This window comes from Lissotriton vulgaris, chromosome 3_1, assembly GCF_964263255.1.
Source record: "Lissotriton vulgaris chromosome 3_1, aLisVul1.2, whole genome shotgun sequence".
NCBI lineage: Eukaryota > Metazoa > Chordata > Amphibia > Caudata > Salamandridae > Lissotriton > Lissotriton vulgaris.
In genome coordinates, this window is record NC_141689.1 from 421,848,430 (window position 1) to 421,862,153 (window position 13,724).

The 13,724-nt window shown below is 44.2% G+C and overlaps 1 protein-coding gene across 1 annotated transcript in view; it reads right to left on the reverse strand.

Annotated features, from left to right (window-relative positions):
* Nucleotides 1-13,724, reverse strand: part of DHX29 (DExH-box helicase 29) — a 930,480-nt gene that overhangs the window by 119,674 nt on the left and 797,082 nt on the right. Inside the window, exons 17-18 of the mRNA XM_086960636.1 lie at nt 11,091-11,175; nt 2,336-2,424 (exon numbers count right to left, since the gene is read on the reverse strand). Coding sequence (XP_086816762.1) covers nt 2,336-2,424; nt 11,091-11,175 — 174 coding nt within the window. The remainder of the gene's footprint in view (nt 1-2,335; nt 2,425-11,090; nt 11,176-13,724) is intronic.

A 13,724-nucleotide genomic window follows, 5' to 3' on the forward strand; every position in this document is an offset into this window, starting at 1 on the left:
AGAAAAATAAAACTATAATTAACATTTTTATTATTGTTTTATTTTTAAAGTGCTGAGGCTGATGGGGGGGGGGCGATCCTCCGCCATAGCGGAGGAGCCGCCGCTGATAGTAATATGAGATCAGCAATGATGTTTCTCAACAGCCAATATTTTGATGACAGCATGGAAACAGAGCTGTTTGTAGGGAGAACCTGGACAGTCACACCTGATGATTCAAGTTAGAAGAAATAGAACAGATGAGAGCAGTGCTTAGTTTGTAAAGAAAAAAAACAAGTAAGTGCCAGAGCCTGTCTTAGGAGGTTCCTGCAGCTGCCTGCCCCTACATTGAGAGTATCTACATAACTAATAACCATCCCAGTTTACAAGTGTATCAACTCTGACTACTCCAGGCCACTAGACGCTATAAGAATGACATTGGTGGCAGATATTGTTTATTTTTAATGTATATTCAAAGCCACTGGAATTATGCGGCAGGGTTGAAGAAATAATGCAGCAAGAAAAGGCAAATTACACAACATGATGCAGCACATTTTGTGATAGTATGACTACATTATTTTGTCATTTTAACACCTGGTAATAGTGTCTGGGAATAGAGTTCGCTCTGTCAGTAACAATGTAACACCCAAATACAGCAATAAGAAACTTGAACATGACCAGTAAAACTTTGCAAGCAGCGTTCCGGTGCGCAGGAACCAGAGGCCATACTTTTTCTAACAATTGATCCGTTTGAGTTAGAAACAAAATTAATTTTTTGTTAAAATATGCAGCAGATGATGGATTGTGTGGTAAATGCGGCAAATACAGGAACATGTGAAAATGGCCTTGGCCCCAGAATCGCATATTTCCAGTGGCCCTGTGTATATTAAACTATGAAACCCTGTCTTCTCCTCCCAAAAGTTGATACACAGCGCAACCATGTGGTAGACTGTTATTAGAGCCCGTGCTGAGAATAAAGTGATTGTGCCATCGCCGGAAATAACCTGCTCAAATTAAGCACCGAATGGGAGAGCGCAAAATAAAACTGGAGTAAGTAAATATCTTTATTAAACAAAAATAATCTGGAGTAAAAACCAAGCAAAGTAATCAAGCAAACCCGAAAATTTGGTAAAAAAGCGAAGTTGAACTGATACTGGCAGTTGCAAAGTGTTTTACTTGTTATTCTAACTCCACCAGTAGGAATGGACCAAAGATGGATAAATATTGTTTCCTCCTTTCCTGTCCAGGCCATTCATGAGTGCTTCACCCAAAGAATCTCAAATGGTCCTCACCCTTTTTCCCTGGCTGCCATTTTTGTTTGCATTCAAAGGTTTTGCTGTCACGCCTCTCACATTTTGCACTGAGTCACTTAAACTTCAGTGTGGCTTATTTAAAATAAAGTGGGGAAGTGTGTCGTTAAGCCAAGAAGGCTAACAACATGCTTCCTCACTTTAGAAACGCAGGGCTGCACCATATTTACTAGAATATGGTGCAGCCCTGCATTTCACCATGCGTTGGCGCTAACTTTAGCTGCCTAACACCAATGCAGGCACTCTTGAACCCTGGTGCAAGGGTGCCTGTGTTGAGGGGAAGATTGTTTATGTGTGGGAAGGTTCCCTTTCCTGCACATAAACAATCTTCCAATGCCGTTTTGTAACTTCTATGTGTGCTGCTTAATGCAGCATACATAGAAGTTGCAAAAAGCCATTTTTTAAAAAATAATTATTTATGTGCAGGAAGGGGGACCTTCCTTCACATAAAAAATCATAGGCAATTTGGTGCCTCTATGTGTGCTGCACAAGGCAGCATACATGGAAACAGCAAAAACAAGGAGAAATAAAGCATTTCTCCACGTTTTGCCAGTTAAGACAAGGCTTTCCCTGGTCTTAATTTTGGCGCTGCCTCCTATTTACGCTGCCCGTAAATAGGAGGCAGCATCAAAATCAATGGCTGTTGCGGTGGAACGCCAATCAATGGGTGTTGCAGGAGAATGCCCACCGCAACACCAATTGCCCATGCCTTTCACGCAAAGTACAGCGCGAAAGGGTGCCTTATTTACAAGGAAGCGTTAAGCCATGTTAAGTGGCTTAACGCTGCCTTGTAAATAAGACGAGGCCCCTATCACCATCACAACAGGACGTTGTGGTGGCGATGGAGACTTGTAAATATACCCCGTAATTTGCTCGCAGTGCAGAACTGATTGCACTGTTACAGCATATTTATTACACCTGACAGTCTTTAGGTCGAAATATTTCTTATGCCTGTAAGGGTGCACTGCACTTCAACTTAAACGATAATTCATCAAGTTTGTCAGCTGGCATGATATAAGCATATTTGTGGACTTTAGACACAAGCTGACCTGTTTTCTTTTGTCCTTCCGGTATCAATGACGAAGACAACATCAGGTATTGTAATTCCCGTTTCAGCAATATTGGTTGCCAAGACAATCTGGAAGTAGAGGAAATAACGACAGCTTATCGGGAGCACAAAGTCCAACATCTTCACATGAATGTCAAAGTATAAACAGACATCAACCATCTTCTGCTTCGCATGCACATCTGTCCTTGAAATCCAACTCTCCCATTTGTTCTGAATAGCATATGCGATCTAACTACAATACACGGAAGTACCAAAACACATTTAAAAAATGCAACCAACTGACATTAGGACATATTTATTCAAAACCATCTAAACATTCGAACAGCTTTCTTACTCCAAATTGTCTTCTAGTAATCCTACCTCGAATGTTTGTAAAGTATGTGGCCACAACGCGGAGACTGTTTACGGATATTACTCACTCATTCAGTTCTCACATAGTGATGCCAGTGCAGTGGGGAGCAGACAGGACAACATTACCTGCACTTTAGATCAGATTACCTGCACTGTAGATCAGTACTCTGAAGGGGTTAACTGGAAGCAGTGGAGCCTACGTTTTGGAAGATTAGGTGAAGATGGCTGGTCCGAATAATAAAACATAATAAAAGCAGCAGAGAAAATAAAGCAGGATTGGACTAACAAAGAATGAAAAATTAATATATATAATATTGAAAGGGTAACTTTTAACTCCCAACTGTGGAATGAACTGCACTGAACTGTAGCTAATTGGGTTTTAATTCCAGAGTCTATTATAAACTGATTCAATTAGTCCCTTGTTTTCCTGCACTGTGTTTTTTTTTATTTTTTTATATTATATGCTCTCATGTGTTTTAAATGTTTTTATTGTAACTTTTATGGTCTTAAATGGCCGAAATAAAGACATTTTGGATTGGATTGGAATATAAAAAATGCCTATGTCACGATGACTGAATATAAACTGTGTAGGACTTCTGTGCTTACAAAGAGAACACCACTCTGGGGCATATTTACAAGTCCCTATCGCCATCACAATATCACTTTTAGTGACGTTGTGGTGGCGATAGGGGCTTCGCCATATTTACAAGGGAGAGTTAAGCCACTTAACAATATCACAGATATCCCAGCACATCACCTGCTTCAGTTATTTTCAAAGCTAAAGGCAGACACAGACACGGGCATTAACTGTTTGAGCCTTTTAAGACCACAAAGGTCCCATTTGCAGAACTCTGCAACACTGCCACTAGATAGCCCACAATGTATGATTGCATCATGTGCCCATCTCAGCACTCCACATTAACAATTGCTACAATCACACACAGGTCTACACCAAACAAACACTCACAACACAAAGATGCACCGCCTACACAACCAACTTACCACAACACAACTTCAAACTGTCAACCATAAATTCCAGTTCATGTTCATTAATATACACTCGGCAGTACTCTAAACTCAAGACATCACAATCCCTCATTAGCTCTCACAAGATCAACGCACTCTTCATCCAGAAACATGGCTTAGCGCCAATACCTTGCACATCCAAGATGTCCTTGTTCCCAAAGGCTACATCATCCAGCGAGCAGAACGCAGACAAATAAGAAGGGCCCATCATTATGCCTTTGTTCTCCTGGTCAGGATCTCTGAGGAAAACAGTCAATACTGAACACCATGGTGCTCCTTACATGCCATTTCCCACTATCCTCAACTGAGTCTGTCACCTTGTAACTCATCTATAGGCTTTTCGGACAGCACAAGGACTTGATTGATGAATTCTCAGACTTCGTCACCACCTCACCCATCCGACACGTCCAGATAGACACGGGGTCAAAAAATACACAAGAGACAATATTATCAACCTCATTGAAACAGTCAAGGTGATGCAGCATTTCACCTAACCAACACATCATTGACCTCGTCTTTTCAGCATCACCAACCATCCAAAGTACATCACCCACTACCATGGGCTGAACTAACCACCTGGCCATTCCCTTCCCCCCTGCTAAGTGTCCAACCAGCACACTGTGAGCAATGCAAAAGAGAACAACAGACCTTCAGATGCTTCTCAATTAACAGACAAAAGCTAAAACTCATCTTAGGCCCAGCCAACTTCACGTACAACGTCAACATCCATCTAAAATACCTCAAATTTCTCTGAAACCTTCATCACCCTGGAGCTCCAAAGTCCTTCTGACAAGAAACGCTTCATCTGGAGACAGCAAAGAAAATGACCAATTGCCTCAGGGAACTGAAGTCCATCTGCGCAACACACATACAAGTTACAACTTATCACATCAGCCAAAGATAAGCATTATACCAACACCATTAAAAAAATCTGACAGAAGAAGCTCAATACTATTCAAGACAACCAAGCACTGCATCCACATTCACCCGACACTACTATTCCACACTGCAGCAAAAGCGCAATGCCATCAACCTATTCTTCAGTGAAAATTTTTTGATAATGCCATTGACAACACCACGCCTGCTTCTCGGCTTAGTTCAACTCCTTCTTGTAATATCCTGTAATGGACATCCTACAAAACCATGACATATTGAACTCACACAAAACCACCCTCTTAGAAGATAATGTTCATTGCTCTTCCTCAAAGCTTTCTCCGTAGACGTTCTCAGTCACACACACCATTCCTAGAAGATTCCTTGACAGACTTCAAACTCCTGGAGCAGCTTTGCAAAGAGGTAGTGTGCCACTCGGCCACTAAGTGATGACGGAGGCATGCTGTATGCATCGCGTAGTCGGCCAAGAGTAGAAATAAAGAGAACATTGGCCACTCATGGTCAGTCCTAAGCATCTTGTCAATATCAGCCTATCCTTTACTACTGTACACCCAACAACATGTGCCTTGGAGTTATTGTCCCACTGTAGCAGCCAGTGGCATAGCACGGTTGGGGCGGTCCACCCCAGGCGAGGTTAAGTCCCTAGTAAGTGGTACCCCTGGTATCTAGCACAAGGAGGTTAAAGAGGGTCCCTTAGGGCTGCAGCACATATTGTGCCACTTTAAGGGATTCTCACCAAACACACAAAGACTGCCACTACAGGCTGCGTGTCTTAGTGCAGACAAAAGTGAAAACATGACATGGCACATATCCCTGTGTTTAAATACATTCAATCGCATCCCCATAAAAGTGGGGTATGTCCCCTGGGCACAGATTCGTATCTCTGTTGTGAGATTTTATCCAGTTCAATAAAGTTTCACACAGTTTTCTTTGAAAGTTTCAGAGTTCGTTTTTATTTTAGTTTTTCATCCGAGGGAAATTGTACTTCATCTCCCATAATGCATCAGTTATACACCATTTTACATATAGCTTTCAAATATCCCAATGCATTTCGGCCTCATTGGCCTTCATCTGGGGAATATCAGGAATAAATGAAAAGGGTGCTACTCAATATACATGGACCACAGGGTCATGGAAAAACAATTCATACAACATATCCCTGAGTGCCATGCCTACAGACACTGCATACTATATAGGTAAGTCATGTTTACAAAAGGGCTTACAGCCCTAAGGCAGGGCGCACTATACAACATGTGTGGACATACCTGCATGAGCCCCTGTGCTGGTCAGTTCAATTGCTGCAAGTATAAGTGATCAGTGAGGCCATTTTAAATACATGTACTAGACACTGGTGAAAACGAGTTCCCCAGCTTCAAGATGGCTTCAGTGAGAACAGAGATGTTTGGTATCAAACATCTCATATTAATAAGCCCACACTGATTCAAGTGAGGGATTAATTAATACATGCACCCAGAGGGCCCTCTTAGAGGTGCCCCCTTAAAACCTACTGACTACTCGTGCGCTAGCTGACTAATTTTAACCAGCCTGTCACCACATGCAGGTTTCTGACCTCCCGGGAGTGAGGTCCTTTGCTCTCAGGAGGTCAGGAACAAAAGCCTGCTCGGGCACAGGTTGTTCACGCCCACTCTCGAAGGATGACTTGTGAATTAGCATCCCAAGGAAGGTAGCTTCAAAGAGCCTACCACATTTGGTATGTGTTAGATTTGGGGGTCTCTAGTTGGCACAGGTAGGTACTTGTGACAAATAGGGACCCTCTCCTCTAGTCAGGACAAGGGGATTACACTCCTAAAATAACCCCTGATCACCCTCTAGGCTGCGTGGCGCAAGCAGTCAAGGCTTATTTCAGAGGCGTTGTAAGTTAAGCAGTTGTGACCACATACAGTAACCCAGTGACAACACTACAAATGGACACCACACAGGTTTATATAGAGTTACCACAAGACCATAAATGACAAAAATACACACTATGATTACTTTAAGATAGTAGATTTAAGCTTAGTTCAGTTCAGTTCTTAGATGCGACACTCTGCGTCAATGTACCTTAAGTTGCGTTGCGCTTCCACGACAAGCAATGTCGCAGCGATGGGAAATGCGGCAAAGTTCAGATACATGAAATAAAGACGTGAAGATCATCCAGATGCGGCACGCTCCTCGGGGATGCGAGAAGTCCTTAGTTCGATGCATGGACTGCAGCGGCGACACCCTTACGATGCGATGGCAACAGCTCCAGCGGCGACACTCTTCTCCATGATGCGTGAAGCTTCTGCTCAATGCGACAACTACAACGGCGACATCCAAGATGCGACGGCAACAGCTCCGATGGCAGCGGGCTTCTCGGTGATGCGAGGTGCTCTTGGTCGATGCGGTGCAATGCGACAGTTCCATTGGCTACACCCTCCTGCTTCGGCGTTGTAACGGCAGGCACAGCGACATGCTCCGACCTTGTTGCAAGATTCTTCTCCTGATGCGGTGCAGTGCAACAACTACAGCGGCTACACCCTCCTTCTTCGGAGGTGCGACAGCAGCAGTAGCGACGGCGACACGCTTCCTCTTCGTTGCAGCACGCTTCTCTCCAATGTGGTGCAGTGCGACAGTTCCAGCGGCGACACCCTCCTTCGGAGTTGCGATGGCAGGCCCAGCGGCGGCGGCACGCTTCTAATCGTTGAGTCGCGCTTCCAGCTCCTTGTGACACGCAGTTCCTCAGAAGGCCCAAAACAGCAGCAGGCACTTCCACAAGAACTCTGGGGAGCTGGGGGGTGAAGTCTGTTGTCCCTGAGACTTCAGCAGGAGGCAAGCTCTTTTCCAAGCCCTTAAAGATCCTTCACAAGTTGAAAGCAAAGTACACAAAGTTTCTTTCTCCTTCCTTTGGCAGTGAGGCAACCACTGCAGGCCAATCCCCCAAGCAGCACTTCAGCTTGGGAATAGTCTCTCCTCAGTTTCTTCCTGTTCCTCTCCTCAGTAAAGCTTTCTTCTTGTAGTCCCAAGTGATCTAGTTTCATGGGATCAGGGTCCCAATATTTATACCCCAAAATCCTTTGTTCTCTGAGGGGAGAGGGTCCTTTGCCCAGTCCAAACCAGTTCTGAAGTTCTGAAGTACTCTGTTTACCAGACTTCTCCTTTCCTTTCACAGTGCAGGCCAGAAACCTCAGACGCCCCACAGGAGGTGAAGCCAGCATTGTGGAAGGCAAGTAGAGTCCTGGAGCACTTTGTTTACAGGACTCCTTCTCTTCTTTCAGTGTACAGGGCAGAGACATCAGCCGCTTCCCAGGGGGTGGAGCCAGCATTGTGGAAGGCAGGCACATCCCTATTTAAGGTTCAGGTGCAACTCCTCCCTCCCTTCTAGATGCAGATCTCTCTATTCACCACTGGGTGACTCAGCCTGTCTCCAGGAATTCCCCAGCCCCGTCACTCTCAAAAACCAGACATAGGAATACACAACATAGCAGAGTCAGGTTTGAATGGTTAGACAAGCAAATACCTACTTTCTAAAAGTGGTATTTGCAAACACAGAATATTAAAATAAACGTTACTAAAAGATGTCTTTTATTATTCTGAGTTCAGGCATACTAAACTCAAATTTCTACCATGTTCTCTCAGACAGTTAGGATTATAAAATGTGATAACTCTAAAAGCCCATTCTGGCTTATTGAGAACAGGTAGCCTTACAATAGTGAAAAACGAAAATGGCTGTAATTAACTATTAGGACATGCTTCGAGATTGGTCTCGTAAGTCGCTGTACTCTACCCGTATGCCGTATTTGTTTTTGGTGAGGGTGCTGTAGTGGCACAAGTAGCTCCAAGGAACATGGTGCGTGCAGTGCAGCAAAGGACAAGGTGGCTTGTTGTCTAAAATGTATCACTTACCTTGGCTGTCATAGTGGGGCGGGAAAAGTAAATGCACTTGGGGGCACATGTAGCAGATAACTTGCACTGTTTGCTTTATTTTGTAAAAAATTAAACTAATATTTGCAATGATGGCTCTCTGAGCTGCCACCGGTGGCGGGGGCTCAGCACCTTGTGCACCCTTTCTACCACTAAAAAAGTTAAGAAAGCTGTGGGTTGTAAAGAGTTCTTTGTCCATTGCTCCAGGAAATTCTCCACGTGGCCCCTCTTCGCTCTCTGGGAACTCAACAAAGATGAGGTTATTTCACCTCGGTCTTCCTTCCGAGTCTTTTGGTATGTCTTCTAGGAGGAGAGTCAGTCTGTTATGAATCTCACACCGTCCTTTAGGTTAGACACCTCCGGTGTCAGGTGCGGCACAGTCTTCTCTGTTTCTACGGACCTTTCCTTTACAGAGATCAGCCTCCAGCACCATGGGGTCTATTTTATTCTCCAAGGAGATGTTACACTGTTCTGTCCCCACAAGGATGGGCCCCTCATTAGTTCTTCTGAGGTTGATAAGTTGAGACAATTATCCATACTTTTTCCAGCCTTATCGCCTCTGGTGCTACAGTCTGGTTGCTCTATAAAGGTTTGTTTGGATGCTCCAGGGGGTCTATCTAGCCCTATATTGCCAAGTGAATGCCAGAAAGCTCCAAAAGAGCCTCATATTTATTGATGTGGCAGTGCCAGTCTCATCTCTTGTGATCAGCACTTCCTGCCTCCAGTCTGTCTCTTATAATCATCACATCCTGTTGTCTCCTCGTAGTCAGTTACTTTGTCTCAGGTCCCACTGCGTTTGTGAGATCTTTCCCAAACCTGCCCTCTCCAGGCCCTTCTACTTCTGCTTGTAATTCTTTGCCCTTCAGTTGGGGTCCACCTCACAGGAGACCTCTACCTGGTATCCGTTCTCCGTCTGTATTTAGAAGCAGGGAGAAACATTTAGGGCCATCTTCTGGGTTCTGTTCCCTCTGCTGCCAGTACTGGATCTGTCAGGTTCCAACCACTTGCCGGGCTTTGTGGTGACCCTCCTGATTCACAAAAACATAGGGGCCGCTCCCTCAGTAACAGAAGTCTTCTCTGTTCTCTCCTACAGTCACAGCCAGTGGCTAGTCCTCTGCCATACTCTGAGCTTCAAGCTGTGTAAGGGTGCAGCATCAGTCCAAGCTAAGCGTAGGCCCCCAGGTATCTAAGCAGATACAGTGACACAATCTCATCTACACGCCACACAGAGCTTAGAAGAGAACTTAATGTGTTTAACTCATCTGAGAAATCAATGAGATACCCAATGACTGCCCTGATGGTCAGGCAGACAAAGTAATTGTTTGCAATATGACAACTGCTGTATTTAAACTCATGGGGTAACCCTTAAGATTCCTTGCAATTCAAAGAAACAGTCAAATGACCATGGCACAAAAGACACACTCAGAAGATGCCGCAGGTACACCTTACCCTTACCTGCTGTGTACTATGGGGCTTATTTACAAGAAACTGACATATCTGCATCGATGTAAAGAGGCTGCAACCTGGTGCATTGTTTACACTGTCGCTTTGCCACAAAAAGTGACGCAACAGTGGTGCAAAAGTGTCACAAGGGGCTTGTAAATAAGCCCCTATATTTCTGTCATTCATAAGGAAGTATAGTCTCCTGGAAGCAAGTCACCTGGTCATACAAGGTCAGACTGAGTGTCCCCGCTGTACACAGGAGGGTCCCAGACCATAGGCTTCACTAGAAGCCCTCCGGGACCAGGGCTTATTCAGAAGACTACCCACAATGCACCAGTAACCCTCAACACTAGGCCCTGGGCAAGTTACAGGTACCTACGAACGCTGAGTGGGTGAAGGGCGAACAGGGGTCCCAAAGAAAGCAAGCAGGTCCCGTTACTAAGTACCTGGCATGCTGACAGACTGACAAGGACCTCCTGCTCTGGCGGGGGCACAGCAAGAAAAACAATAGCACTTACATTCAGGATATTATTAAAAACTATCTAATGGTCATTTATTAAGCACAATGATCACTACTCCCAAGGAGTTTCTTGGCGTTGCGGGAGCACTAAAATGTTTTTTCAATTCAACTATTTACTTAACAAGAGGAGGAAGCGGTATAGAATAGATGCCTTTGGGGAGGCCGGAAGGGGAGGAACCGCATAGGCGTGGAGTAAAGGTAGATAAAATCGTTTTTATTATTAGACTAGGTTAAGCAATTCTGTCTCACGGTTTAGGCAAACCTTGCTTTGCTAGCACTGTGAGGAGGACGGTTGGTGTGGAGGCAATGCTTGAAAAATAAAAGTGATCAACTAAAAATGTATGCCCACCCCAATTACAAGTTGGTTACCTTGCCTTATGCATTTAACAAAGCGTCTACAAAACCTATCCGTGTTGTTGATACTGGATCTAGGGCTAAACATTAGCATTAAAAATAAAAAGACACCTCATGTTATGTTGCCTCCCCAATGTGAAGAGCGAATGCACAAATAAATACATGTAATAAAAGGATAGAGGGAGAAAGGGTTTTAGTACACAATTTGGGTACCACGAAAATCAGAATGATGCTTATAACGTACCTTTCGCACTCCGGGTGGGGGCAGTGTGAAGGCATCTGCCTGATCTTGTGTTGAAAGGATGGAATGCAGCGCAATTAATTTGTACCTGAAATTTTTGAGAGATCAAATAATAAAATCGTTTTCCACTGTTCGGAAAAACATATACATTCATAGCGTCGAATGAAACAATAAGCTGCAGTTTCGCTCATTAAAAGGATTTTGCAGCCTAAGTTACAACATAAGACCTACGTCACAAGGCTACTCATTGCAGAACTTTAAAAGACAGAATAGTAAAACAACCATATCACCTCTCATCTATGTTCTTTAATGTTGTTTTTTTGCAGTACTTGAAATTGTCGGAGAGGAAGTAATGATGTAGCTTCAATTACTATAACATGGCTATTGAAGGCAAACAATATATATTTTTAAAAAAAGGACCTAACGACCGTGCAAGTCAAATCCTCAAGGAGCTACTAACGAAATGGATTGGTTAGGCCTGACTTAGTTGATTAAGGAACCTATCTACTCCGTAAAATCACACATGTGATCCTTGGAAAGGGTTGAACTTCAAATAACACACTATCAACCTTTATCCTTGGCAGAGCACTTCCTGGTTAGCTCCCACATAAAGACCTAGGTCTGAACTTAACCAAAGAGGCCAGCTAATCCCAACAATGGGAACTGGAACAAGCATTGGCAATGCCAAAACGTCTGACTTACAAATGTAAATGCCTGTTCAGTCATTGATGGATTAAGGTGCCCAAAAGCGTCGGATTGGTAACGCGGGCACTCGGGCAATGTCCGAGGGGCTGGTATCCGAATTCCACCTGTGGGCTGCTTTTTTGAGCAGCATGGGGGGCGATTTGGGCGGTTTCTGCCTTGTTCGATGCCGCCAGCAGCCCAGTGGGTGCCTGAGTGGCCTTTCTGGAGTCAGATGGATGTCCATTACCTCGCCTTTATCAACGGGCAGAGGTGTCACTCCCTTTCTCTCGCTCGACCGGTCCATTAACAAGTGCATATTGAGCGGGGGCAGGGGGCCTGAGCAAAAGTGGCCTCACTTGTTTTCAAGGGTTTTCTACCAGTGTAAACATGTCAGTGCAGTTTTTTTTGTAACCCCTATCCCTTTTTTTAATACAATTTCACCGAAGCATTGTTTTGGTGAAAGGCAATATGCAAATATGGGCCACTTATTTTTAGCGTGCTCGGGACAAATTTTAATCCCAATCCAACCATGGGGCCCAATAAATCACTCATACGTGCACTTAAGCATCCGTTTATTACTCACAACCTCATTCTGCATTCACCCACTTACGCAACAACAACGTTAACAACATATGCAAGATATAGACGAAAAAAAACCATTGGGCTGAAGGGGTTTAACTTTAGGTTCCACCCCTGGGGCTGATGCTGCGGCCAGATTGCTGAATAAAGCCCTTGGGTCTTCACTATCAGTAAGCCGTTTACAGTCATACGTGCCCTCATCACAAAGGGCAAGCAATTCTTCATTTTCATTTAATTGTCGCCGTTTTGTTCCCTTTCTAATCAAACCTTCTCTCTTATCAAAGCTGAGTGTCTGGGGGTTGGGTGGAAATACTGCCATTTTTACAGCCCATCACTGTCTACAAACACCCAAAAAGAACAGCAGGAGAATTTACCAGGGGCGGTGGGTGACATTTGAAAGTGGTGAGGCGCAAAGTGATTTACATACAGCACCGTAGCGAGCGAGCGCAGCGAGCGATCCTGAACCCCAAATGGGGGGGTTTGGGGTGGCTACCCGCCCCTCCCCCCAAAAAAATATTTTGAAAAAAAAGAAGAAAAATCATGCATTTTCAAGCAAATTTGAGAAAGCAGGAAGGTTAATAAAGCAATTGTGAAAGTGCAGTTATTACATTAATAGATGGCATAACACAGGTAGTTGCTTATTCAGTATAACCACAGCGCTTCATACACTCCGTCCTATTATGCTCAGGTGCTAAATTCAGACTATAAGACTTTCATGGAAATCTCAGCTCTAAGAGTAGAAGAAGTTGCACAGCAGTTGGGAAACAGCCTTCACAAAGCATTGGGAACCACGCCTTACCTTTACCATTAGAACGCATGCGACTATCACGCATGTCATTTCATTCAGATGATAATGTTAAGGTGAAACAAAATGTACTTAATATGCCATTTGATCAGTAAAATCTGTGTAGTCTCCAAATGGAACAAACACATTAGACCTCCAACTCCAGCAACACAATGGTTCAAACCTTACCAGCAGAATCACCAGCTATCAGCACTCACAGCTAGCAACATCACAGCCATGCATTGTTTGGGAAATCAACACAAATCACTGGCCACACAAAGATCACTGACAGTAAGAGCATTAACAGGACAGCCAACACTGGAAGCAACAATGATCGTGGAAATCCGCTGCAACCTCAAGTGCCCTCATTGCCAGTGATTCCTCTTAACTGACCCCTCGCCCCAAGTCAGGGATATTCAATGACTAAACCCCCTTTCAGAGGCACTATAAGACTTCACTGTCCTTGACAACAACTTTAGTACCAGGTACTCTCCGATCAAAGTTTTGTCAACATATGAGGGGAGTTTTATGATGACCCTAACTTCCCCGAATAAATCAAAACCTCCACACCGATATTATCCCTACTAGCA